Source organism: Cervus elaphus, chromosome 8 (assembly GCF_910594005.1).
Source record: "Cervus elaphus chromosome 8, mCerEla1.1, whole genome shotgun sequence".
In the NCBI taxonomy this organism is placed as follows: Eukaryota; Metazoa; Chordata; class Mammalia; order Artiodactyla; family Cervidae; genus Cervus; species Cervus elaphus.
The window spans coordinates 27,427,182-27,454,404 of NC_057822.1; the positions used below are offsets into that span (position 1 = coordinate 27,427,182).

Here is a 27,223-nt window from a genome sequence, read left to right on the forward strand (position 1 = left end):
GTGCTGGCTGGCGCCTGGATTTCCTCTTCCAAGGGACCGAGTCATGCGTGTGCCCTGCCACGCCCAACTCCCGGCTTAGTCACATATAAACAGAGAATTCTTAATGCCTCTTTATTCCCAATTTTGTCAGCACTTTATAAAACCAGATCAGAAGCAGAGAGGCCTGAGGAAGCCCCCTTTCCCAACCCCAAGCTCAGCCAAGGTCTGGAAGAGCTGCTGCTCCCTGTGGCGCAGGCTTCGGGGAGTGGAGTTGGGGCAGGGGAAACTGGGAGCTGGGCCAGGCCGGCTGGATCACCCACTCCCCTGCCGAAAGGGGAGCCGGGTCTGGAGCAGGGCAGGAAGCAGGACCAGCCCAGCTGTCCTGAGTCCTGGGGGCCTGCCCTCTCCTGCTGACACTGCAGGACTGGGGTCCTGGCTGTCCCTAAACTACCCACCCCGATCACCATTGTCCCACCCGCCTTCTACATCGGTACCCTACCCCCACCCTGTCCTCCCAGAATATATACAAATGTACAGAGAGTTCCACTCCTGGAGTGGGCCCCTTTTTCCTCCTCCCTCTTTCCTCCCCCACCCCTTCTCTCTTCCTCAGGGGCCCACGTCCTGGTCTGCAGTTCTCCCTGGTCACCAACCTGGGGGTGGAGGGTGTGCACAAGAGGAAGCCTTGTGCAAAGCAGCTGGCGCCAGGGTGAGTGAGAGACCCCACCCTTCCAGTGGGCACCGCTCTTGCTCCCTCAGCCTTGGGCCCCCCCACCCCCACCCCAGGCCTCCTGTTCTGGGAGCCGGAGTCCAAGGGGGGATCCAAGGAGGAGTCCCAGACTCCTGGGTCCTTTTGGACACAGCACCATCCTAGCAAGCGAAGTCTTCAAAGAGGCCTCCTGGGGGGCCGTGGGGGTGGTGGTGGTTGGGGAGCAGGCTGCTGGCACCCCCGCCTTCAGCCCGGCCCCGGCTTGGGCAGGGACTCTGCAAGGTGAAAAGGGAGGGGGACAGGGAGAGATCGAGTGGAGCCCCCAGGCCTCTCACAGACAGCCTTCCCTTGTCCGTGGGGGGCAGAGGCTTCAGGAACCCCACCCTGGAGGGCTAGGTCAGAGGTTATGGGGGGATTCAGTCCTGGGAGACAGCGCTGGCTGCATACTCATCCTCACCTGCTCCTTCAGCTCCTGAAGCCCCAAAGTGGAGATGCCCCCGGTGGAGGTCCGGAGGGGGGTCTTGGGACGACGCCACGCCCGCTTCAGTCTGTCCCAGGACACCTTGGGGTTCAGGGTGGGGGGACAGCAGTGGGCTCAGGAAACTTGCTAGAGGAGAAGGACGGGCTTCACCAGCCCCACTACATAGGACTTGCTGCCGCAGCAAACCCCCACCAGGACACCCCAGCCCTCCTCCCCCATCCCCCTTCTCTTTGCCCCTCCTTGCGCTCAGACCTTCTGGCCAGTCAAGGGAAGAGGGAGGGTTAGTAAAGAACCCTGAGCTTGACTTCCTGCCAGTCCAGGTGTACCAGAAAGCCTGCCGGGCCTCTCTGCTTTCCCCTCAGCCCCTCCTCCTACCCACCGGGCCCCCGTCCCTTGCCTCGTAGATGTAGTCGAGGATCTCTAGCAATGTGAGGATGCTGGCCCCGATGAACAGTCCCATCTGTCCCCCAAGGTCTCCTGGGGAGCACGAGAGCAGGGTCAGAGGGAGGAGGCTGGCTGCTCCATCCCCGTGCAATCACAGCCCAGGCTCACCCAGCAGGGCTGACAGGCCGTAGGCTGCTCGCTGCTCCGTGGCCTCAGAGGTCAGGGCTTCAAAAAAGACATCGAGAACCAGGAAGTTCTCTCTGCAGAGACAGGAAGCAGGGTATCCCTGAGGGGCCATCGTCTCAAGGAGACAGCTGGCGGGACATCCCAGACCCAGCAGACCCAGATCTGAGGCCCCTGCACAGAGACGCTGGTGATCACCCCCAGGCTCCCAAAGGCTGTGAGGAGAAGCAGGCCCAGATTCCTGTTAGCTTCGTGTTCTGGGAGCTAGCAAAAGGCCTGGGAGAACAAAACTAAACTCCCAGGCCTGCCCTCCCTCCGGCCTTCTCTAAAGCAGCAATTAGCATTCACTTTGCCTCATCCCCGTACCTCTGTAGAACCTTCGTGTGTGTGGGTGTGCATGCATGCTAATTTGCTTCAGTCATTTCTGACTCTTTGCAACTCTATGGACTATAGCCTGCCAGGCTCCTCTGTCCAAGGGTTTCTCCAGGCAAGAATACTGGAATGGGTTGCTGTGGCCTCCTCCAGGGGATCTTCCTGACCCAGGGATCAAACCTGAGTCTCTTGTGTCTCCTGCATTGGCAAGCAGGTTCTTTACGCCTAGCTCCACCTGAGAAGCCCCACAGAACCTTCAGTGGCTCCCCATTACCCTGCAGTCTACTCCATAATTCCTCTTCCAGACTTTTAAGACTGCCCATGATCCGCTGCACTGTACGTTCTTGTCCAAACTGCACTCTTATCTGCTTCTCACCACACAGCCTTCCTGACGCCCAGGCTGGTCTCCACAGCATCCCACACATCTCTAACTGGGATTCCCCCCTCCCTCCTCTTCTCATGGACCCAAACCGGGGGTCCACAGAGGCCCAGCTCATGCCTCCCCCACTCCCCTTAACCCACCCGCAGTCGTCTCTCCTAGGGGCCTAAAAACACTTTCAAACAAGGCCTTATCCACAAACTGTGGCATGAGTTATAATCATCTCTGTCCCCACAGGGCCCAGCGCTGGGCCTGGCACTCAGAGGATGCTCAGCATTTGTAGATTGGCTACAGGATACCAGATCCAGGGCTCAGTGGGGCCACCTGTGGGCCACCTGGCTCCTCCCCAATCCCATCCAGTTCCTCTCCCTCTGCACAGAACTGGACATGCACCGAACAGTTCCCAGGTTGCTGGGGCAGAAAGACATGCAAACAGAGGGTTCTAAAACAGCAGGTTAATGCAACGATAGAGATACGGACAGCGTGCTGTGGGAGCTCAGATAAAGGCATTTGGGCTCAGAAGGGCTTCCCTGGAGGCGAAGACAAAGGATGTGACTTGGAGGGTGGGCAGGGGTTAGTTAGAAAAAAATAGATCAAGATCCTGAAAGGCATTCCTGGCAGAACGCTCATTATTAACAAAGCTGCAGTCCATTCCTAGCCTCCATCATATACTAGACCTATTGAGGGTGGTCTCCATTACACACACACACACACACACATACCGTATATAGGTCTCGTTGCGATTGTATTTTCTTGCCAGGTACCGGGCCGAGCCTCTGTTGGGGATCCTGACCATGGAGATCTCTTTCCCGTAGCGGGTCAGATTGCAGGGAGTAGGACAGAAACACGGGCCTCCGGAGCCCCCACCCAGGGAGTCTGCAACACAGAGGCAGAGAGTGCAGTGGGGGAGGGCAGGACGGCCCAGAGGCCCACCAGCTGTTGGAAGGAAGCCTCGGGGTGGTCCTAAGGCAGCCACGCCCACACGGAGGGCTGGTTCTGACCAGCTCTGGCACCAGACGGGCTTCCTGGTCCAGTTTCAGACCATTCAAGAAAGTGGGCGGGGGCAGAACCCCCAGCACATTCCTTCTCCCTCTGCTGCCCAGCCCCGCGGGGTGGAGAGGTCCTCGTGGCTTAGAGGGAGGGCTCAGCCCACCTACCAGAGCTAATCAATCATGTGAGGCCACAGACACACGAGGGGCTTGGAGAGGATGCTGGGATGAATGGAATTAATGCATGTTTTTACATAGGCCTATGGGAGAATGGATGGATGGATGAGTAGATGAATGAACAGACAGAAGAACAGTGGGCAAGATCCCTGTGCTCAGTGTACTGGGTTTTCCCTGTTCACCCCTTCAGATCCACTCTCCCCACCTGGCTCTGTCCCAGGAAGCTGATCTCTGCCAAATGCATCACCCAGACTCCCTGACCTCTGGTTTGGGGTAGAGTTTACATCTCTCCTCTTGTGGCTCCAGCTCCCAGCTCCTGTCCCTCTCGGACAGTCACAGGTGCCTCTCTGGGTGGCCCTAGTTCTGTGGAGTCTCACCCTTCCTTGTGGTCCCCTTATCCCCATTCATATCTGTTTCTTCATGAAACACTCTTCAGTCACCCGTTTGACAGATGAAGTTGTAGGACAGAGAAGGCGTGACTCTGTCCCCGGATCTCAAGCCCGCCCCTGCGGCCAGCATCTGGATTCCTCAGTGTGCTTCTGATCAATCACCGAGTCTAGTCTTCCTCCTCTCTTCCTCCTCGCCTTTCCATCCTCACATCTCATCAGAGTCCCCTTTGTAAAAGCAGAAGGCATTCTTGCCTGGCCTTAAGCCATTGTTGGCTTCCCAGGGCCTCCTCTGCGCTTACCATGCCCTCCTTTGTTCTCTGCCCTCCAGCCACACTGACCTTTCAGGGCCCCAGACTCACCTGTGCTCTCTCTGGCCACAAGTCTTAGCAAGAGCTGTTCCCACCACCTAGAAGTGTCCCCCTCTTCACCATCCTTCAAGCCTCAGCTCATATGTCACTTCCTCTGGAAATCCTCCCTGCCTGCCCAGGTGGGGCTGCCTGCCTTTGCTGGGGCCCCACAGAATCGCTGAGGTTCCCCTACCCAAGGACTAACAGGCTACATTGTGATGCCCATCCACACCCCTGCTGGGTAGTAAGCACCCCAGAGCAGGGCTCTCATTCCCATTCTTACCTCTGGCACCAGCGCAGGCTGTAAACATCTGTAGAATGAATAAATGAATGAATGAATGAAGTGTGGATCAGGTGAGATCTAAGGACAGAAGGGGTTGCCTTACCCACACTGACAGCCAGCAATGCACCTTTCCTCACACCAAGGGAGAAGTCACTTCCCTTTCCCCGGAGAGGCAAGCTCATATGCTGGACCAAGATGAGAAGCCCCGCCCCTCACTCTCAGTTCCGGTTCTCGGCAACCTCCCACCCCGCGGCCTCCACTTACCCAAGTACCACACCTGCAAAGGTCCTCAGACCCCTGGAGGTATGGGATAAGGCTCAGCCCCCAGGAAAAACCCCAGGAGGAGACTGGGAGGGGAGGAGCCAAGGCAGTGAGGAGAAAGGTGGACAGAGAGATGAAGAGGAGTGGGGCGGAGAGGCAGGACGAGAAGGCAGCACGGACCCAGTGTGTGGTCGGCACACTCGATGTAGATATTTGGCGGGCAGATGGTCTCATTGCCTGAAAGGAGAGATTATTCCTGGAGTCTATGGTTCCATCCACTCTCCACCCCGCACATTCCCAAATGTGGGCACACATGTTCATGTGCACACATGTGGGTGTTTGCACATATATGTGCATGCATGAATGTGCACGTGTTTGTGCACAGAAGCATGGAGATGTGTGCGTGCATGTGTGCATGCAAGCCATGCACGCTTGCATGGACACGACTATGCACATGCATTTACATGCACATGATGAAGTTTGTGCACACAACCCAAGTACACAAGTACAGATTACACAAGTACATGTATGCAGAAATACATAGTAACAGGCATAGATACATATGCGTATGTGAAAACATGCACAAAATCCCAAACACATACCAGGTACCCTCACGTGGGTAGACACATGCACACATGTGGTCATACACACGCAGCTGCCCCCATGCACATGAGCAGTGTTCTGCCCTCAGAGGTTCTGGAGCCTGGCAGGGTGGCACGGAGGGCTGGTGGGGGTGGGGTGCCCACCTGGCATGTGCACCATTCGGCAGTGGCAGCGCTGAAGCACGGCCTCCTTTTCACAGCGCAGCCGGCAGGCAGACACGCTGTAGGCTGAGTAGCCCTGAAGCTCAGGCTCCCCGAGCCCACTCTCCGCCCGGCAATTGCCCCAGGGCTGGGGCAGGTAAGTCAGCTGAAGAGGCAGGGCACGATGGAGTCACGCACAGAAGTCTCACCTGGCCCCCAGCACCCACAGCCCCAGCAAAGGCTGTGAAAGGGCTGGGGGTATGTGAGCTTCTGGAGGGCAGATCTGGTGAGCCTGCACTCCGGGCCCAAAGGCCCCACCCCACGGCCAACCCAGGACGCAGTTGGGCGTGCTCACCCGCTGTTCCTGGCAGGACACAAAGGTCTGAAAGCCTGGGGACACGCCGAATCCCAGCTGGTGGATGTAGGGTGGCTCCTCCTGGCTGTGGATCTGCACTCGGATGCCCGCTTCAAATGATGTCTCATCTGCACAGTGAAGATGGGGTCCTTAGGAAACCTTCGCCGCAGGCGGAGGACCCCGGCTGGAGTCCCTGTCCCTTTCCCGCCTGAGTACTTGTCTCTCTCCAGATGGGCAGGTACTCCTCCTGCTGAATGTCCAACATGATTTCCAGGCCGCTGCCCATGCCCCCCGCCCGGCTGGGCAGAGAGCTCTGCGGATCCGCGTTGAAGGTGTAACACTTTCCATAGCGAGTATAGACCTGGGGTGAGAGAGAGGAGGGGCGGGGTGTGGGATGAAAGACAATCCCTTAAGCTTTGGTGGTCTGTAAGGGCCACCAGACCAGCCTGGTCACCCCTGTCCTATATCTCAGCAACCAACCTACAGCCCAGCCGCTCCCTCAAGTTTTCTACTGATATCCTCTCTTCAATGATTAAAAGTCACCTTCAGCTTAATGGGACTTCCCTGGTGGCTCAGCCAGTAAAGAATCTGCCCTGGGTCAGGAAGATCCCCTGGAGAAGGAAATCGCAACCCACTCCAGTATTCTTGTCTGGTAAATCCTATGCACAGAGGAGCCTGGTGGGCTACAGTCCATGGGGTTGCACGAATGAGTGACCAACACTTTTACTTTTCTTTTCCAGCTTCATATACCAGTAGCAGAACTCTTGATGTTTTCCCAAATCCTGTCCCTGACTCCTTCTCCTCTTCTGAGTAAAGTGCCCCGCTCTCAACCTAGTTTCTAGGGTCGGAATCCCTGAAATCGCCTTCTCCCGGTAAGTTGGTTGCTGAGATACGGAACAGGGGTGACCAGGCATCTAATCCAGCAGCCATCTTGGGCAATTCTACTTCCGAAATCTATTTAGAATCCATCCAGTTTCCTTCCGTCTCATGTCCCACTTTCACTATCATCTGCCTCTGGCCATGGCGGCAGGCTCCTAACTAGTGTCCCTGCATCCGCCTTTGCCTCTCCCTTCCAAGTCAGACATGATTGAGCATCGGCGTGTTTAAGTTTTTTCCTGCCAAGCCATTCACAACACGGTAGCCACAGTGCTCATTCTAAATTGTGGAGATCCAATCAAGTCACTTGCCATCTTAAAGCCCAACAACTGCTTCCCATTCCCCAGAGAATAAAGCCAAGTTCCCTCCTTGCCTGAAAGTATCCACAAGAGGTGACCTTTGCCTCTCTCCTGCTTTTCCACCCCCCAGATCTTCATGACAAATTCAAACTTATGGAGCAACATCTCTCCCAGGGCCTTTGTTCATGCAGTTCCCTCTCCTGGAATGCTCCCTTCCACCCAGCTGGCATGGCCCAGCTGCTCATCTTTTAAACCTGAGCTTAAGTGTCCCTTCAGATGCACACTCATAGGTCACACCCATGTTCACAGTGTCACCCTTCCTTGATCAGTGTGTTTGTGGGTTTGCTCAAAATACTCATCAAGACCTGAGATAACCTTGCTCATCTGTTTGTCTCCCTGAGCAGCAATCATCATCCCTCACTCGACTTCATGCTACACAGAGACAGTGAGTCGAGCATCCCCAGTGCAGGGCACAAGGGATGCTTTAAGAAAAGACGACCCGCGCTGAACTGAAGCCTATCCCCGGTTTCCTCTGCGGAGAGTTCTCCCATATGGACACCAGATGGCGCCGGCGCCCCGGAGATGGAAGCCGAGGCTCCGGCGGGGACAGAGCTGCGGTTGGGAGTTAGTTGTAAGCGACTGGGGGTGGGGAGGAGGTTGAGGGAGGGAGGCAGATGGAAGTTCCCCCCTGCCGGGCTCACCCCACAGAGACCAGCCCCCGGGTCAAACCCATCACAGGCAGCACCTTCCCTGGGGGTAAGGAGGTCAGCGCACTCAATCTCTCTCTCTCTCTCCCCCTCTCCTCAGGAACATTTTCACTCTGGTGAAAGCTGGGAGGAGAAGCATGAGGAGGCCATGTAAGGGAAAAGATTCCTAAACGCCTTGCTCCAGGGAAAGGGGAGGGCTGGGTGGAGGGCAGTGCGAGTGAGGAGTTCTAGGAACTGGGGGCCGGGCGTACCCCCATAATGGGGCACGGTTGTCTCACCCTCCCATCTCTACTAGGTTAATGATCCTGCTAATTCTTCCCTCTCAGACAGTTCTATCACCCAAGCACCTCGCCTCAGATTCTCAAAACAAAAGGACTCACGTAACAAGCACTGTGCAGTTTACAAAACACGGCAACGTCTGCTGCCCCATTGCATCTCCTCGGCCACCCTGGTATCAGGTAGGTTTAATGAGCCTGATGATTACAGATGAGGAAGCCGCAGCTCAGAGAGGCGATGTGAGTTGCCCAAGGTCACACAACTAGTCAGTGGGAGAGGTGCAGCTGACTGAGATAGAACTCAGGGGTTCCCACCATCCAGTGCTGGCAACTCCCCCAACCCCAGCCTACCCTGCCCCAAGTCCCAGCCCCTGTCCCGGCCCCATCCAGCCAAAAGGAGACTGGAGTCTCAACACTCAACCCCTTTTCTTCCATCCCGCCTTCCCATTCACTCCAGTCCTCTACACCTTCCCTACTCTCTTTTCCATATCTGCGGCCTCTCGGTTCAGTCCCTCACCTGTCCCTCCCCTCCGCCTTCACACCCATGCCAGCTGCTGGGCTCCAATCGTCATTGACCGTGTCTGTCACACCCCTGCCCCAGCTCCCTGCGGTGTGGCCATCAGTGGGGCAGGAGTGGGCATGGCTGACAGTCCCAGAGCATTCGCTCTGCCCCAGGCACTGCGCTCAATGCTTCACAGGCTCTTTCCAATTCCAATCAAATCTCACAGCCACCCGACATCCTACAGATGAGGAAACTGAGGTCCCAAGGTTGGCTGATTTGCCAAGGTCTCCACGATCAGTGCTTCTTAAAGTCTAGTGTGCACACCGAACACCTAGAGGTCTTGTTAAAAGGTAGGTTCTGAGTCAGTAAACATGAGTTAGGGAGTAGGACTGAGATTCTGCATTTCTAACAACCCACTGGTCTGCAGACCACACTATGGGTCAAAAGCCCCTAGACAAAAGGGCCAGAGTCCAGCAAGACAGCCCAACTCTAGATCTGTGTTTTCACATGTCCCCATAGGGAAGAGAGCTTTGAACAGGGCTGGGGGCAAGATCACTGGATCCTCAGTGGTATGGGAAAGGCAGAGGGGGGAGAATATGTAAGCATTTGCCCCAATTCTCAAACCACTCACCCCCTTCCTATTTTGGGCCAAGCAGATGCTGGAATCAGCTTTTGATGCTGCAGCCATTTTTCAATGTGGGTTCCAGGGGGGCAGCTAAACAAGGTACCAGGCTGCATAGGGGACCCTGGTAGGGAGCTGCTCACACGTTCCCCCCAGCGTGCGGTGACTGACCCTGACCCCTGGGCACTGTCATGATCTCTCCCATGGGACCGTGGACTCCTTGAGGCTGGGAGCCCCCATTTCACCGTCTTGGTATCCCCAGTGCCTGCTAAGTCGCTTCAGTTGTGTCTGACTCTTTGCAACCCCATGGACTGTAGCCTGCTAGCCTCCTCCTCTATCCATGGGATCCTTTAGGCAAGAACACTGGAGTGGGTTGCCATGCCCTCCTCCAGGGGATCTTCCTGACCCAGGGATCGAACCTGTGTCTCTTGAATCTGAACCTGGGTGGGGCCAGGGCTGCCTCCCTACCTGATCCTTCCACCACACACACACAGACACAGACTACATGATACTGAGACTAGCCTTGTGCAGGGCAGAGCCAACTGGGAAGGCTTTGGCTCCAATGGCTTCAGATGGGGGTGGCTACCTGGTACCTCTGCCCTCGAGGAGATTGTGCAGAGAGAAGGTGACAAAGGAAGATGGGTGGAAGGACTCTGGGTCTGATGGACAATGCTCTGCAGGGAGTGGACAGGCCAGAATGGCAGGGCCAGGCCACCTGCACCGCCCGGGTCAGGCCCCACTGCTGGGCAGAGCAGAGCGTTGCCCTGGAGACAGTCCCTGGGCCAGGCAGGCAGCAGCGGGTGGAGCTGCCGGCTCCTAAGTGGCAGAACCCTGGTGGCAGCACAGTCCACAGCCTCTTCCATGGAGACGGCACGGCTGCTCGGCCACAAGGTCCCACTGGCTGCCCACTGTGCTCTCCCCAAGGACTGGCCCCAGAGGAGGGTGTGTGCACAGGAGTTGAGGCTTCAGAGTCCGGCCACAGAAAGAGGCATGTCCTGGGCCAGGATGTGCCCTGATGGACTGAGGGGCTATTTCCAGATCTGCCACCACTAGCCTCAGGCTTCAGCCTGTTCCCATCCCAGCAACACCTCCTTCTCCCGCCTGGTTCTCCCTCTTCTCGGCCCTCCTTTGCTATCTGCCCTCATTCCTAGGTCTGCCCTCCTGGACGTGGGCAGAGCCCCTCTGGGCCTGGGCTGGACAGCTTCTAGACAGTACTGTGTCCGCACTGCAGGCAGACCCCTGGACCCCTCCCCCAGCTTACTTCCTGCCAGCTCTCTGCCTGTTCCTCGCCTTCAGCGTTGGCCTGGGTCTGTCTGCCTCTCCAGCCTCCCTGTTCCCTGATCTCAGTTTGTCTGTCAAGCCTCTCTGCATCCTCTTGGGTCTTTCTGTGTCCTCAGCATTTGATCAATTATTCATCTGGCCTGTGTCTCTGCTCCATGCCCTCTGTCTGCCTGTCCATCCCCCTGGCCTGGGTACACCACCCTATCCCCCCGCCTCTCTGTTCTTTTGCCCGTTGCATCTCTGTTTGCTTTTCTGTCTATCCCCTAGACTAGGTATCCAGTGTCTTCCTCCTCTTGATTTTTCCCTGGGCCTGAAACCACCTCCCTGACCAAGAGTCCCTGCCTAAGCGCGCCTCCCTCCTTCTCCCTGCCTGCTTCTCCGGGTCTGCCCCAGATGGTGACCAATGACCAGAAACTGGGAGAGATCTGTCCACAGCGTGCTCCTCTGAGCAATGGCTTCTCTCTCAGCCCCTTGAGTTCCATCTGTCCACAGCTCCCATTGCCTTGGCTGGCTGGTATCTGCCCTCACCCCTTCCCACCCCCTCATCCTCCCTGCAGTCCTGGAGCCCACGGGGTTAACAGGCAATTAGCAGGGCCAGGGCTCAGAGCAGTAGGGGAGAGGGCTCTGGGCCTCCAGAAGATAAGAAGCAGCCAGGAGCAGCCGAGGCTGGGCTAATCCCGGCACTAATCTGCGGCCTGGGCTTTATCTCCAGTGCCTTCTGGGCACCCTGCCTCTGCCAAGGCCTTGGCACCTCCTCCCCACCCCTCTTTTCCACGGCAGCTTTATCCCTCCAAATTCCATCAGCCCTCCCCTGATGTGGTCCAGCCCCATGCCTCTCACTTCAGCACCTGGAACGAACTCCCCTTAATCCTACAGTGCTCAGGGGCCCTGGGTAGCCAGTGGAGGGGTTATATTTTCATCTGCTGTGGACCGTGACTAGCATCCCAGGTCAGATGGCTCTCCAGTCCCAGCTTCACTCAGGGGTGACCCAAGCATCCAGGTTCAAAGCCTCCTCCTTCTCTGTCCTCGCCAGGGAAGACAGTGCCAACTCAAAATGCTGGGGGTGTCTGCACTGGTCAGAACTGGGAGGTCACTTAGTCCAAAGCCTCATTGTACAAAGGCCAAATCTAAAGCCTAGAGATGGCAAGGGACATACCCAAGGGCATATAGAAAAAAGAGGGCCCATTCAGAACTAGTGTGCAGCCCCCAGCCCCCACTGGGCCCCAGCATTGTCCACTAACCCTCATTACCCACCCTGGAGGTCAGTAGACCCTGGTCCTAGCCCTGCCTCCACCAGTGACTGCTGTGTAACTTGGTTATTAAAGTGATTTACTGACTTCTTTGGTCCTCAGTTTCCTCATCTGTTGAGTGGGGATAGGAATTCCTGATCGCCTTATCTCACAGGTTGGTTTTAAGTCTCAAAAGAGATGAAGTAGGTGAAAGGCATTTGCAAGGTAAAATCACATACATGAGGCCTCAATATTAGTTATAAGGGTGTTGTGGAGATCAATAAGATCCAAACTAGGTCAGAGATCAGTCAGCGGATGTGGTGCTAGGAAAGGATCCACCTAAGATTCATAAGGTGGAAAAATAGGTGCACATTTTGAAGTCTAACAGAATAGGGTTCATATCCTGGCTCTGCCACTAACCTTGGACAAACAAGTTTGGGTGGTGATTTAACCTCTCTGAGCCTCAGATTACTCTTCTGTAAAAGGGGTAATGGTAATTCCTCCTCCTGAGGTTCACAGTGAGGATCAGAGGTAAGTCCAGAGAGATGCATGCAAAGTGCTCAAGAAAGTGGGGGAGCCCAACTGGGGCAGCCATTTGACCTTGGATCCCTCCAGGGCCCATTCTCACTGGGCACAATGCCCCTTAGTAAAGGCTCTCTCAGCAGTTGTGGGCGAGGATGAAATGCTGTCAAAGCAAAACCCCCAGGCTCTGAGATCTGGCTGTCCTACCAGAGGAGGGTGCAGGCCAGCAGCCCTGCGCTGTCTGTGAGATTCGGTTTCAGTCATTTAACCTCTCTGACCCTCCATTTTTCTTCTGTAAAATGGGAATAATAATAGGCATCGTCGGAGGTGTAATGAAAAAGAGAAAATGTATCCAATACATAAATAACAGCGACAGTTAACATTTATTCAGTGCTTACTCTGTGCCAAGCACAGTCCTAAGCCTTTTATATAAATTAACTCCTTGTGTACATGCATGCTAAGGCACTTCAGTCGTGTCTGACTCTGTGCGACCCTATGGACTATAGCAGTCCATGGAGTTGCAAAGAGTCGGACACGACTGAGCGACTGAACTGAACTGATGGCCTATAGGACTGCTGGGCTCCTCTGTCCATGGGATTCTCCAGGCAAGAATACTGGAGTCGGTTGCCAGGCCCTCCTCCAGGAGATCTTCCCGACCCAGGGACCTTAATTCTCACAAAAACCCTCTACTGGAGATGTCTTAACATCTCCTTTTTACAGACAAGACAATGGAAGACCAGAGAGGGTAAGGAGCAGGCCAGAGTCACGTGAGAGAGCAGAGGAGGGGACGGAGTCAGGGGCATGGGACTCGGGGCTCAAGGCCACTGTGTCCTGACACACCCCTGGTACAGCCCCAAGGACTAGGCGGAGCTCATGAAGTGGCAGACGTTCACAGCAGGCTTACTTGTCCTACACTGGTCCTTGAGCCTGTACAGCATGCCTGGGACTGTGCTTGCTGTTGGGGATAATTCAGAGAAAAAAATCGCTGGCTTCTGCCCTGGAGGAGTTGGCTGTTTGGCCCCAGAGGCATTTATTCATTCCAAAAGTGTTTGTTGAGCACAAACACTGGGAGCCAGGTGTACAACAGTGGAGAACAAAGCACAGAAAACCAACAATCCCCGGGACAAGCAAATGTTAGTAGCTGGGATGTGGGCTGTGATAGGGGGACGGATCCAAGTCCTATGACTGTGGAACAGGAATTCAACTTGGGTTGGAGAGTCACGCTTCCCAGAGCAAGAGCACTCACCCACCCAGGAAGGGCATCTGATCACAGAACAATCAGACCCAGAGAGCATACCCCCCTCACCCCACCCCCTTAAGGGATTCCTAAGGGGCACTAGTAGTAAAGAACCCACCTGCCAATGCAGGAGACATGAGATCCCTGGGTAGGGAAGATCCCCTGGAGGAGGACATGGCAACCCGCTCCAGTATTCTTGCGTGGAGAATCCCAAGGACAGAGGAACCTGGCGGGCTACGTCCCCCACCCCATAAGCCTGGCCCCCTCCCCTACCGCAGGGACCATGACGCAGCACACCCCAGCCCCCAGCCGCCCAGGTACTTTTCAAGGCGACTTCTTCTCCAAGGTAGTGGTGCTTGTGAGTCTAGCAGGAAATGGGCACGATGTTTCTTCAAACGTAAATGCATGAGCAGTGGTGGAGAAGTGCCAGACAGTCAAGGCCTTGCGACTCCAGGCCGAGGCCGAGCAGGAGCACGTGAGGCCGTGGGAGAACAGGGCGATTTCAGGGAGCGCCTTGTCTCCACGGAGGAGGAGAGAGGGCGGGCCCCGGGACCCAGGTAAACAGCCGGACCTGTTCCCAGTAGCGACCGCATTGGCCTTAAACCCTAGAAAGCCAGTCTTGCATAAGTGAAAGTCGCTCAGTCCCATCAACTGTGGCCCGCCAGGCTCCTCTGTCCCTGGAATTCTCCAGGCAAGAATACTGGAGTGGGTAGCCGTTCACTTCTCCAGGGGATCGAACCCAGGTCTCCCGCATTGCAGGCGGATTTTTTTTTTTTTTTTTTTAGCGTCTGAGCTACCAGGGAAGGCCCCGTCTTGCAGGCAGGAATATATTACATTTGTAACGAAGTCCCTCCCTGATGTTCCAGCCTTCGATGCAAAGTTAGTAGTTACTAGAGTTTGCTTGCACAGTGAATCGCACCCGTAGCCCGGCGGGCGTTTAGGAGCTGGGGACGAGAAGGTGGCAGCGGCGGTGAAACGGTGGGTGTGCCACCGCCCCCACCCCGCGGGTGCACCGGAGCATCCAGGCCGGGCCCACGCGCACCCAGAGGGCCGCACCCACCGCCTGGCGCTCCTCGCCGCCTCTCTCGTCCCTCCCGCGGGGTAGGCATCCATCACGGAGCCCGGGCGCCCTCCCTCCCGTCTCCTCCGGGCTCCTCCGCTTTCCTCCCTGGGTTTGCCTCATTTGCATTCCCCCGGCTCCCGGCTCCTCGGCAAAGTGACCTCCGCACACAGCCGCGCCAAAGGCTTCCACCGCGGAGGGAGACCCCGCCTCCCGCCGCCCTCCTCGGCCGGGGATGGGCGGGGGCCCCAGCGGAGGGCTGCAGAGGGGAAGGCGAGGTGCCCAGGGCCGCGGAGGGACTCCGATGGGATTTGAACCTGCGGCCTCAGATCCTCAGCGGGGCGAGAGTGGGATGTGGAGGTAGCACAGGCCGGCGAAGCTGTGCCCCCGAAATGGAACCCCTGCCGGGAACCCGGGCTCCCCAACACCCCTGTTTGCTTGCGCTGCACTCCCACTGGAGAGGAGCCAGCCCTCTACCGGGCCATTGCCTGAGGATCCCCTGCCCTTCCGGGGGCCTCCCCAGCCCCCCAGCCCCGCTCCCCTGGCCGCCGAGCCGCCTCCCCTCCCCCCGTTTGGTATTTACACCTTTCACACATTTGTAAGCTATTATCCTGTCCACGCTTAGTCACCGCTGAGCCAAGCGCCACGGATTTAGCTCCTTTAATCTTTCCTCCTAAATCAATCCTCCATTTCCCCTTAATCATCCCGTGGCTCCTCTCTGAACTCTCTCGCTGCTGCCTCGGCGGCTGCAGCCTCTGCCTGTCTTTCTGGAACTGTTCCCCCTCTGACTCAAAATGGGTGTCCCAAGGGCATAGTGACCATTTGGGGGGGGGGGGGGGGTTGGATTTTCAGTGCTGCCAGCCCCGGCCTGGGGGCTGGGAGCCAGGGAAAAACTGCAGGCACCCCTCCCTCTTCTGGAAAACTGCACTCTGAAGCCTCTGATCTCCACCCCTGGGGGGTCTCTGTCCTCCCACCCCCATTCATGTGGGATGGCTCCAAGACCCTAAGCCTCCTGCGGGATTTACCCCCTCACTCCGCCCCCCCCAAAAGAAAAAACCTCTCTTGCCTCCTGTCCACGGTTCTGACTGTCCCCACCCTCTCTGCCCACTGCTCCAAGGAGGTAGCATTACTGGGAGAGCCTGGAAGGGCAGGAAACACTGATAACTCAGCCTGAAGCTGCCCTCTCACCCGCCTCCTCCAGGGAGGCTATCCATCTCTCGAGACCACCCTGAGTCTTCACCCGCCTTCACTCCCCCTCCTCCTCCCGTGGGACTCACTGACTCAAGGGCCCCAAACTGAGTAGCCCTGAAGCTCTGCACTCGGAGTGCTCCTTGAGGTCTTCATGCCTCCCAGACCACCCCCCCCCACCCCACCCCCGCCCCAGTTCCTGATCTCTTCTGCCCCTAGCCTGGGCTTGGCGGTGGAGTCGGCCCTGCCACCAGCCAGGAGAGGGAACGTAAGGGCAGGGGTGGGGGGCCCGGAAGGAGCACAGGTAGGGGAGACACAGGGAAGACACGAATGCGGGGGCCATTTCTTCAAATGCTAATCAGCATCTTCCGGCAGTGCCACAAGAAGCTGAGTTGATAATGAGCCCAGCTCGGGGCTGATTCCTGATTAATAAAGAGGCCACCGGGCTGCTGAGTGGGGCCGGGTGGGGCACGGCCCTCCCCTTTGCCCTTGCAGACCAGCCCTGGGTAACAGTAACAGTTCCTGCCCGCGGTGTCTGGGCCACGCCACTCAAATCCCCCGCAGCAACGCCACTAGCCGATGGGAGGTACCCAGGCTGAGAGCGCCCCCTTCAGGTGGGCCAGAGGGGCAGCAGCCAGTGATGGGGTCCGCGGTGGGGAGGGCAGGCTCACTGAGTTCTGCAGTCCAAGTTGTAGGTAGCCCTTGGAATTATTTTTTTAATCAATAAATTTTTAATTAAAGTAATCAAGACTCTCGGCTTCTCTGAACAAATGGGAAAACCCTACCCCCCCCCCCTTCCCGACACCGGGCATCCTGACCCGAGGGCAACAGTTAGGTGAGGCTGAGAAGCTGCTGCTCCCTTCAAGGGTAAGTGACCGTCCCTTCTCACCCCCCCACCCTTCCCTACTGGGTGAAAGGCAGGACCAACCCTGAACTAGATGTTGAGTTAAATGTTCTCCCGGTTCTTGCCTCAGGAGAAGTTGGGGCTGGAGGGCACAGAGGGCTGGACTGGCAGTGAGGGTCAGAGGCAAGTTCATATGTAGATGAGTGCCCTGGACCAAGCTCAGCCGGAAGCCTCTCCCCTCCTGCGTCAAGGGGGCGAGCAGGGGCAGCCTTCAGGCAAAGGTATGGAGCTGGGATGTCTGCGGAGGAGCCCCTGCTACAATCAAAGAGCGGGTGTGGAGACTGTCAGTACTGGCCTGACCATACCAGGGAAGGGGGTACTGGCTTGACCACACCGCGGAAGGGGTGGGTTCAGGTGGAAGCTTGGGTTGAAGGCAGGAGATGGTGGAGGAGCCTCTAACTAGGGGCTGGGACAGCCAGAGAGTGATCTAGGGTGACTTGCTGCTCCCTCTGCCTCCGAGCCATCCTGATGGCAGCTGGGGTGGGGCTGGGAGAGGAGGGAAGAGGGCAGGGAGGGGGACTGCCCAGCTGGAAGAGGCCTTGTCTAATTGTGCCTGATTAGTAGAGAGGAAGAGAACAGGGCGAGTGATTAATAGTCACGGCAGTCACCAGCGCGTGGGGAAGGAGGGTTGGGAGGGGGAGGGAAGTCTGAGAGGGGATAGAGACAGGGAAGCGCACACAGGTCCCCGGGCACCTGCCCCTCCGGGGGGCTGCCCAGACCCCAAAGGACAAACTGAGATGAGCTGGCCTCCCTCTACCTCCTCACAGATTCTCCACCTTCCCCCTGCCTCAGTTTCCCACACAACAGAACGGAAAAGACCAAGGTCACATCCTACACCTGGGAAGTAAGGTGTACCTGCTCACGTGGTGAGCAGACACCTCGATGTCCCCAGGCACAGGCCCCATCCTTGGCTCAACCTGGAACCTTAGTAGATGGCCAGACTTCTGATCACAGCCCACCGCCACCACTTCATATCCTTTGATGCCAGTTGGAAAGCCTACCCTCCCCAACCTGGCAGCTTGAACCCCATCCCCACGACCACCTGGAGCCTCACTGTCCGATACTGCAGTCACTGGCCACGCTCGGCTGTTTGAATGGAATGTTAGTCCTCCATGCTAATCACACCGCAGATGCTCCCTGGCCAGTGTGGCTAGTGATGACCACTGTGGATAGCACAGATTCAGAATGTTTCCATCATCACAGAGTGTTCTGTGGTTCAGCATAGATTGTGAGTGTGTGCACTCCTTTGCATGCACACACATGCCTGAATCCTGGGGAGGAGTGGGGAGCATGGGGATGCTATGACAGAGGTGGGGTGTGGGCTCGAGGGTCAGGAGAGGAGCAAGGCTAGGTGGTGGAGAGCAGCGAAGATGCCAGCACACGGGTTGGAAAACAGCAGGTGGTGCTGGGAACAGGCAGGTTAAGGAGGGCCAGGAGCTGGGGTGGTGGCGTTTCTAACAGCTGACACTTTGAATGCACACTACGCGTGTGTGTGTGTGTGTGTGCGCGCCAGGCAGTGGACTAAGCCCTTTACAGCCATCTCTTTTGATTATCACAACCACCCAATTTTTTTTTAGGTTCTACTATTGTTTTTAACGAATACAGCAGTGTATGCTCACAGCAGCTTTCTGACTTCTCCAAGGCCACACAGCCAAGGTTCGAATCCAGGCAGCCTGGCTCCAGAACCCACACTCTTGATTGCTTCACCATACAATCCCCAGATGAAAGGAGATGCTGAGTTTTAGAGCTGCATTTTACAGCTGAAGAAACGAAGCCTAGGGAGAAAGAGTGATTTCTGCCTTCTAGTAAGTGGGCAGGCTCAGAGCAAGCCGCAGCCAGGGAAAGTATGGATGGGGCTTGGCACACTGGGGTGGGGGAGCCGATGGTGGTAGGAATCGAGGAGGAAGAGAGAGTATATAGGTGGTGATGGAAGGAGGAGGTGGTGGTGGGAGTGGGCTGGTATGAGACTGGGTGAGGCGGGGGGTGCAGAAAAGAGAAGAGATGGGGTGAGCTAAGTGGAGGCGCGTATGGGTGGAGAGGTGGGAGCATCCCCCACCACCCAGGAGCCCTCTCCTCTCTCTCAACCCTCTCCCCTCCTCCCTAGACCTAGCCCAGCCTGCCTCATCCCTTTTAAGCCTTCCCAGCCCTCTTCAGCAGAGTGCCTCTCCGAACCTTGGCTCTCACTATCCATGTACCTCGTTTGGCAATTAATCCTGGCGCCTCCTGACACTGCTTGCATGGCTGGTTAACTCTTGCATGGTTGGTTAAGCTCTGAAGTCTTCCCGTCCCCGCCCCACCACGAGACTGGAGGCTGCTTGAGGACAGGGACTGGGGACCGGGGCTCCCCCATTCTTTGCCCCCACAGCACCTGGCAGGGAGCCTGGCACATAGTAGGTGCTCAGAATTCCGTGTTGATTGAGTGACTGGCTGGAAGTCGGTGAGGGGACATTAGGGAGCCAAGGGTAAGAGCGATGGCAGTGGTAACAGAAGCAAGAGCTGCAGCTGAGGGGACTGGGGGAGGGTGCATTACCCAGAGTAAAAATAGGCTGGAAAATGTGACATTTATTAACTTGGATTCGGAGGAAAGGTCACAGCAGAGTGGGGAGTGGGAAGGAGAAAACGGGGAAAGCAGCAGAAAACACACACCAGCCCCTTACCTATACCCCATCCATCGCTGTCACTGTGTCTCAGCACCCATGGGCTGGAGGTTCTCATCACTGATCCCTGTACCCGTCTCCCCTCCATGGATCCCAAATCCCCATCGTGGGCTCCATATTCTCACCACAGAGTCTACTGTGACCTCACGTCCCCATCAGAGAGCCTGATGTCTTTGTCTCTCCATACCCCTTCTCCAGTCTTGCCCACACAGCACACTCCCAGTTTCCCCATTGCCGTGGATCCTCCCATCCCAACCATAATGCCAGACCGTGGTAAACGGCCAATAAGGACTCAGCCCTAGAATGCCAGGTCCAGGGAAGAGTTCCACTTGGCAGATGGGGGTTGGGGTTTGGGAGAAGGGTACGGGGCCTAGGCTGGGTGGGGGGACAGGTGGGTCCAAGGGACATTCGTCTCCCCCCGTGAGGGCTCTGCTCCTCTGCCCCTCACTGTCCTGCTGCAGCCAGAGCAGAGAACCACAGTCTTCAGTCCTTTTCTCTCCATCGCAAAGGGCCTATGGGAGATCCACCCTCAGCCGTGCCTGGCCATCCCCACATTCAAAGGGACTCACCAGCTTTGATCCCGGGACTCCCCATTCCCACATCCTGCAGGCATGTCCCCCTTCCCTGGAGGCCAGGCAGGAACCTCCGGCCTCCCTCACCTTGCTTCCTTGACCCCTATCTCTCCCTCCCCACTGAGGTTTCATCACTCTTCCCCTTTTCCTTCCACCCCCGCAATGGGGCCTGGGACACAAACTCCCACTCAGGGACACAAAGCCCCCATTGATTTCTGCCCCAACAACACCTGCTGACACTGGGCTCTGTCCCCCCACCAACCCAGAGGGGTGGGGATGTCACAGGAGGAGCCCCCGGGACCCGAGAGGCCACATTCACACACTCCTTAGGGACAATCACTTTGAGAGCAGTGATTTTTCCTGGAAGAAGGGGTGTGTGGTTGGACCACAAGGCCAGTGCCCACCTGCCCCCATTCCTCTCTCAGCACAGTCCTCCTTCTCATCCCTTCCTCCATTTCCACCCCACTGCCCCCACCCCATGGCAGGAGGACCCCGAGACTGCAGGCTTGGTGGGGGCAGGAACATGGCTGGAGCATATTTCCTGGTGCTACTGAGGCAGTGAGTGAAGGAGACCCTGGGTGGGGAGCCCTGGGTCATGACAAAGAAGAGCACCCCATTTGGGGCTGGCTTTAAAGCCTGGGCTGGACGGGCACCATGTTGATGCCATGTATTTGCATATGTGCTGGGCACGGTCACAAGAATGAAAACACACTCCCCACACTCCACACATACATAATGCCGGGAGTAAACTAGACCGGGGACAGCATTTCAAGCCCCGGCAATAACAGACACAGCCTGTGACTGTGGGTGAATGGAGCATCAACAGACAGACAGCATACAAGACACACACCCCCACACACACACACCTCACACACCTGGATTGTGGGAGGTGTGCATGGGAGGGCGGCCCCACGCCTCCATGTGAGAGTGTGTGTGCGTCTGCGTGCATTCACACATACGTGAGACAGGGAGCCGGGGCTGACATAGCTGGGGTCACAAGATGGGTCGGTATCCAGGGGGTGACCCTGTCCTGGGCAGCTGAGTAAGGGCTGGGCTGTGGGCACGTGGATGAGTAGCTCTCTGGATGCGTGCGTGGGTGTGCAGGTGTGCACATGAGTGTGGCGACAGGGACGCTGAGTGTGTGTGAGAAAGTGTGCAGGAACTATGTCCCCATGCAGTAGGTGTGTGTGTGCGTGTGTGTACACGTGTGTGTGTGTTGTACGCACGTGTGTGCTGGGGGCAGCAGTGAGGGTGAGCCACGCTCGTAAGAGTGAATGAGTGATTCTCAGTGTAAGAGCCAGAGCCAGGCAAGGGAGCAGCAAGAACCAGGAAACAGAGGGAGGGCCTGGGCAGCCGGAGAAGCTGGGAGCATGAAAGAGGGATGTGTGAGGGAGTTCGTGAAAGGGGGTGTGTGTGAGAGACACAGAGACGGCGAGAGACACTGGCATCCAGTGTCTGCAAAGATCGACTCTATCCAGTCTGCCAGCCGGGTCGGCTCCCCCAGACGCAGCCCTGAGTCCCTCCCTTGCTGGAGCCCCCAGATACGCTCTCCCCAACGCCCTTGTTTGGTGGGGGGGTAGAAAAATCCAGCGGCCACAGGAGAGAAGGGGAGTAAGAGAAAAGCAGGGGTCAGTTGGTCTGACCATGGCCTGGTGCATCCCTTCCCAGCAAACTGACTGGCTTCCAGGCCCCCCCAGGCCCATCCCAGGACCCCGGTCCAACAGACCCTGGCGCTGCGGCAGCAGGAGAGCCGGCGGAGGAGCAGCAACAGCGGCTGGGTAAGCCCCCAGGAGCGTCCACTGCTCCCCGCCAGGGAGCCCCGAGGGAAACACCAGGCTGGGGGGTGACACGAGGCCAGCCTCTGGCAGCGGAAGGAGGGGAAGCCCTGTCGAGGATGCCCTGCGCGCCACCCGCACCCCCACAACAAGCCTCCAGCCACCCCAGGCCGGCCGGGCCGCCTGGCAGGACTCACCACGGAGAAGTTGCTGGCAGAGCAGTGGTGCCCGCTGAAGTTGCAGCTCTTGAGCATGTCGGCGAGCTGGTGGCCGGTGCGGTTGAGGATGTCTACCATGTCGGGCTCTGGGTAGCGCAAGCCAGCAGCACGGTGCCCATCCCGGTCTTTGGGGGGCAGCCCGGTCAGGTTGGCCAGGTGGAAGATGTCGGCGTCGCTGAGGGCCGAATGCCGGAAGCGGTTGATGTTGCAGAGGGTGACGGCGGGGAAGCCGGCCGCCGGGGCTGGGGCAGCGGGGTCCATCACCACCAGGTGAGGCCGGGTCAGGTAGCCTCGGGCCAGGCCGGCCGCCTGGTACAGGAAGGCAGCCAGAGAGGTGAGGAGGGCCAGTGCCCAGAGGGTTCTCCGCAGTCCATGGGGGCCTGGGCCACAGGCCCGGCCCAGCCCATGCAGAGTGCTGGTGCTGGCGAAGGTGGCCAGGTCCCGGGGGGCTGCTGCCCCCTGAGCGGCCCCCAGGAGGCTCTGCTCATCCCCTGCCTCCTTCTCCTTGGGTTTCGCATCCTCCTCTGCAAATTTGATTTTGCACACAATCTCGATCGGCATCTGTCCCCAGCTGCTGGGACCAGCCGGAGCCTTCCTGCCCCTGTCCCTCCCTGGCCAGCAGCCCCGGGTGCCCTCCGGAGTGGCGGCGCTGGCAGCAGCGGCTCTTCTAAACTCAGGGCAAACGGGGAAGAGGATGGGGACAGGGTGGGGGCCGAGGTGGGGGAGTCACTCCCACTCCCAGCAGCTCCGCAGCCCTGATGATGCCTCTGCCTCTGCCGCCGCTTGTCTCTCTCCTCGATCGTCTCCTTGTGGCTTCCCTTATCAGCACCAGCACAGCTGTCAGCCCCTGCGTGTGTCCCTGCGAGCGAGCGAGTGAGCGAGGGAGCGAGCGCTGCTCCGCCACGCCGTGCAGCCCCAGCCGCTCCGCTCAGCATGTGCTCCGGAGCCCACCCCGTGCTTAATAATTCAGGACATGTCAACAGCGTTTCACCGGCGGCACGGGCGGCAGGAGCCAGGCCAGGGGAGGGGGGCAGCCCCCAGCCCCGGACAGGAATCTCCGGGCCCTGCCTGGGACCTCGTCGGGAGGCCCCCAAACTCTTGCTACACCCTCGTCACGCGTGGGGTCCCCACCTGGCCCCACTCCCAGGCCACCAGGGAAGAGGTTTGCACCCAGAGTCCTTAGCTTATTCTGCCACTTTTCTGGACCACACCCCGAGAAGGGTCAGCCAACTCCATCCCCCACCTCCTGGCCTCCCTGACTCCTAACAGCAGCACCCAACCACCACCTGACCTCGCTACCCCACTCACAGCACCTTCCAGAGAACTCCTCGGGAAAGCCACTTGTTTGAATGAGGGAGGGGAGGGGAGGGCAGAGAACGGCAGGCAAGACAGACAAGGGGTCAGTGATGGCTCCATCCAGATACTTGACTTCCTTAGAGCTTTGCTCCGGACTTAACATCCACCATGCCCCTGCCTGCTCTCCGATTTTGGCCGCCCTCTCCCCGACTTCATCTCCATCCCCAAACTCAGTCTCTCCTGTGTCTGTGATAGAGGGCACCCTGACCGGCATAAGCATCTGTGGCCACTTTGCCTCCCCAAATATTTCCCAAATCCCTTGCCACAGCCAGGCCTGTGGTGGGGGCGGGGGAACGTGTTGGGTGGCCAGGCCAGGGAGCAGAGGCTGTATGATGTGGGGGAGAGGGTATCGCATGGAGGTCAGGAAGAGCCCAAATGGGGGTTCTGGAGGGAGCCCAGATGTGCTGGGTTTGAATCAGAGGGAATGCAATCCTAAAGAAGCAGGCACAGGGGGTGCTAGGCAGAGGGGCAGGGGAGCGCTGGGGTGGCTGCACCTTGCAGAGGAGAGGCAGGATGGGGCCCATGGTGGCTGGCCCAGAAGGGATGATGCCGGGGTACCCCCAGGGTGGAGTGGTCACAGTGAGCTGCCTGTGCCCTGGATGGGGGAGCTGTGCGAGAGTGAAGCCCTCATGGGAGAGGAATCACTTGTCCCCTAGAGGAAAGGGGGGGCCTGATTAATCGGGGCGCTAATGAGCAGCAGGGAGAGGAAGCTCAGAGGGGCGGGGAAGGCGGCTCCATCGATCCGAGCCGCGGAACCAGCAGCTGAAAAAAAAAAGTGAGAAGGGAATCGATCTGAGGGAAACGGCAGCAGCCGGGGATTAGAGCCTGAGGTCCACCCGCTGCCCAGCGGCCACCCCTCCCCTGCGGCAGGCCTGCCCTGCCCCAGAAAGGGGCCCAGGAGTGGCTCCCCAGGGGGGCAGGGAACGGCTCTGCACACCCTTGGCTGCAAGCCCAGGTCAGGCCATGTCCACTGCAGGTCACCCAAGCGTGGAGCCCACACACACACACACACACACACACACACACAGAGCCCCCCCAACCCCAGCCCTGTGTAGCACCCTGCGGGGGTTGGCCCCAGCCTCTCATCAAAGTAGCTTCTTCAGGGGCCCCTTGGCCGGGCCAGCTCCTTCACTCTGAGGAGCCCAGACTCCTGGGGCCAGGGGCTTCGTCTGGCCAAGTCCCAGAGGGGACAGGGGTTGGTACTGAGAGCAGCTGCTGAGTTAGCACTCAAGAGTCGCCAAGTGACCACCGAGAGCCCCCATCGCTGCCTCCGCCCAGGCAGCCTCTGCCATGCTCACCCCTCCCTGTAGACCACCAGACCCTTCCAGCCTTCCTCCCCCACCTCCTTGTCTTCCCCAGCCTCTCTCTTCCCCCTTTCTCCTGGTATTGATTTTTCTTTACTGTTTTTTTTTTTAAGGTGATTTAATTGCTTTTTTAAGGTTACTTCAGTCTGGGGCTCTGCCAAGAAAATGGGGAGCTAACCCCCAAGCTCTCCCCCAGCACTGGTTGCTGCCCAGGACTCCGTGCATATTACTAAACTGTCCTGTGAACACAGGTCGTGCCCCCCAACATAACTGACCTCCATCATGAGCCCAAAGCACACCCTTTTCCTCCTGAGGGTGCGTCAGGAAGCCTTCAGCCTCTAGCAGGAGTGAAGTTGGGTGGTAACCCTGTGTAGGGGGCTAAGGGGGTCAGGGGGCGGAGGGTGGTGAGGGGAGTTCCAGGCCACTGCAAAGTGGAGCAGCAGTGAGCCGCATGCGCCCCCCTCTTCCTACTGCCCCACAGCCAGCTGTCTCCAATTGTTCCCAAGTCCCCACCATCCAGTCTCCCAGACCCCGGGAATATGGCTGTGCTCAGTGGGAGCCCCTCCATGTCTTTCCAGCTCATCCCTTGGCCTTCCCCCCAATCCCTCCAGCCTCCCCTGTCACCCCCACCCCATCCCCTTTACACCCCCTTCCCCTCTGGCCCCCGTCCCTTCTCCCCTCCCTCTCCCCGCTTCCCTGCCTGCCTCCCTCTCTGCCCGGCTGCAGTTGGGTGATAATCTCCCTCATTTAGCCTCCCGGCTGCTTCCCCGGCTCATTGCCCAGCTGGTCCCTGGGGCCCGGCCCAGCTTCTTCCCCACCCCCACCCCCAGCCCTGCGCCCAAGCTCCCCCTTCCTTTTCCCCCCTGCTTCTCCCACCCACTCCCAGGGGACCGGCTGCCCCCTGCAGTGAGCATCAGGGCCAAGTGTGGCTAGCTGGGACCCGGGCCGGGTGTGAGCAAGGGGGGAGGGGCTGCCCAGGACTCTGGGGGTGGGAATGTGGGTGCAGGTTGGGGGGGAGGAGTTGGGGGGAGGGGGGGAGGGCAGGGTCAAGACGTGAAGCCTTAGCCAGGCGTCCTCTGCCCACCCTCCCGTTGGCCCCACTGCCCAGACTTGTTCCCCAGTCCAGTTCTCCACACACCCCCACCCGGCTGAAGTAGGCTTCCCGACAGAGAGAGCCCGGTGGATGGACTGAGGCAGCGATTAGAGTGGTGCATCTGTGTGGCCTGACCAGGCAGGGCGGGGGAATGGGGGGCAGATAGGTGAGGGAGGGCCGGAGGGTTCTGACTCAGAGCCCCTGGTAGGGGGCATGGAGGTTTCATTTGGGCAAAGTGCTCCAGAAGGTAGACCTGGAGGCCTCTCAGGATCCAGTTTGGGGGTTCCCAACTACCTTGCCCCGCACCCTCAGGCCTTGGGTTGCCTCTTCTCCCAGCTGGGACCCCCAAGCTAAGCTACATTGGCCCCTTCCCCCCACCCTCTTCGTGGGTCTCACGTGCCCAGCCTGGGTGAACCCACTCATAAATGACATGACCCCCCAAACTCCTAGGCAGCATAGTCCTAGAGGGAGGCCCCAGCTGCCCTCAGCTCCCAGAGTACACCGCCCTGCCACCCTGCCCAGCCCAGCTGATACCTGTCCCAGGCCTGGCTCTGCTGGGGACCCCGGGCACCGGCCAGTGTGGGACAGACGTGGGTGGGAAAGGGACACGGATCGGGGGGCGGAGGCCGGGACTGGGCCAGTCCTGGCTGGTGAGCGAGCAGCGGTGACAAACGGGCTGTGCGGGGGCCGAGGGGCGGGGGGCGGACGGCGGCTGATTTATCTGGGTTATTTATGCCGCGGACGAGGCAGGAGAAGCGGTTAATGAGAGTCCCAGCGAAGGGGGTGGGGAGGCCCGGACGTGATCTGAGGCAACTGAAGAGGGTTAGCGTCCCGCCGCTGGGCCCTGCCCCCACTGGCCGCCAGCACTGGGCACCCCCTGCTCTGTCCGAGGGCCGGTTAGCCCAGCCTTGACCCGTCTCCTGTGGCTGGCACCGAAAGCCCCGCATCAGGGTTGGGGGCCCGCCCAGGCCGAGGCAGTGGGGGCAGTGGGTGACCGGGGGTTGAAGGCGACCACGTCTGGGATCGAGGGGGCCGCTGGAGGAACAAGGGGCGGGGGACAGAGAAGGGAGGGCAGGGAGGGAAGAAAGATGCAAAATCTCGGCTGGTTAGAAGCTGACCAAGTCTGTGGAGTCTGTCGGGGGAGGGTTGGGGTGGGGAGAGGCCAGTGCGGGGCCGGGTAGGCAGCTGGCAACCTCGGAGCTGAGGCTGGAGAAAGGGCCAAGGGCACTGGCGTTCGTATCTGGTGGCAGCCAGGAGTCATCGTAGGGGCCCGAGAGGCAGAGGCAGGCCGGGGGTGCGGGGTGGTGGTGGTCAGAGAGAAGAGAGGACGCGGAAGGAGGGGAAAGAAGATCCAGGGAAGGAGGGGGGAGAGGGCTTTGCAGCAGTGAAAGCTGCTGGGAGCAGATAAGGCGGTACGGCAGCGGGAGGGATTAAAGCTTCGAGGGGCCGGGGCCGGGGCCGGGGCGGGGGCGGGGTGGGGGGAGGCGGGGAGGAAAAGGCTGAGGGCCAGACCCCGGG

At 58.6% G+C, this 27,223-nt stretch overlaps 1 protein-coding gene across 2 annotated transcripts; it reads right to left on the reverse strand.

The window, feature by feature from the left end:
• Positions 1 to 97: 97 nt before the first annotated feature.
• Positions 98 to 27,149, reverse strand: ASIC4 (acid sensing ion channel subunit family member 4). Of its 2 annotated transcripts, XM_043909921.1 has the most exons (10): positions 21,932 to 27,149; positions 6,245 to 6,389; positions 6,029 to 6,156; positions 5,677 to 5,839; positions 5,111 to 5,167; positions 3,207 to 3,360; positions 1,719 to 1,810; positions 1,564 to 1,643; positions 1,143 to 1,247; positions 98 to 960 (listed from the first exon to the last, which is right to left on the reverse strand). In XM_043909921.1, the coding sequence occupies exons 1-10, from the start codon at positions 22,511 to 22,513 to the stop codon at positions 847 to 849; spliced, it is 1,620 nt and encodes a 539-aa protein (XP_043765856.1). In that variant the 5' UTR covers positions 22,514 to 27,149; the 3' UTR covers positions 98 to 846. The 2 variants fall into 2 exon arrangements, with proteins under 2 accessions (XP_043765856.1, XP_043765858.1); XM_043909923.1 differs by lacking the exons at positions 98 to 960; positions 1,719 to 1,810 and adding an exon at positions 4,670 to 4,697.
• Between the last annotated feature and the right edge of the window lie 74 nt (positions 27,150 to 27,223).

Excerpts from the sequence above, each read along its gene's own strand:
- ASIC4 (XM_043909921.1), bottom strand. The coding sequence starts at position 22,513 with ATGCCGATCGAGATTGTGTGCAAAATCAAATTTGCAGAGGAGGATGCG. Across the intron at positions 6,390-21,931 it reads CTGCCAGCAACTTCTCCGTG|GTCTATACTCGCTATGGAAA; the intron begins GTGAGTCCTGCC and ends CTCTCACCCCAG. Across the intron at positions 1,644-1,718 it reads CGGCCTGTCAGCCCTGCTGG|GAGACCTTGGGGGACAGATG; the intron begins GTGAGCCTGGGC and ends CGTGCTCCCCAG.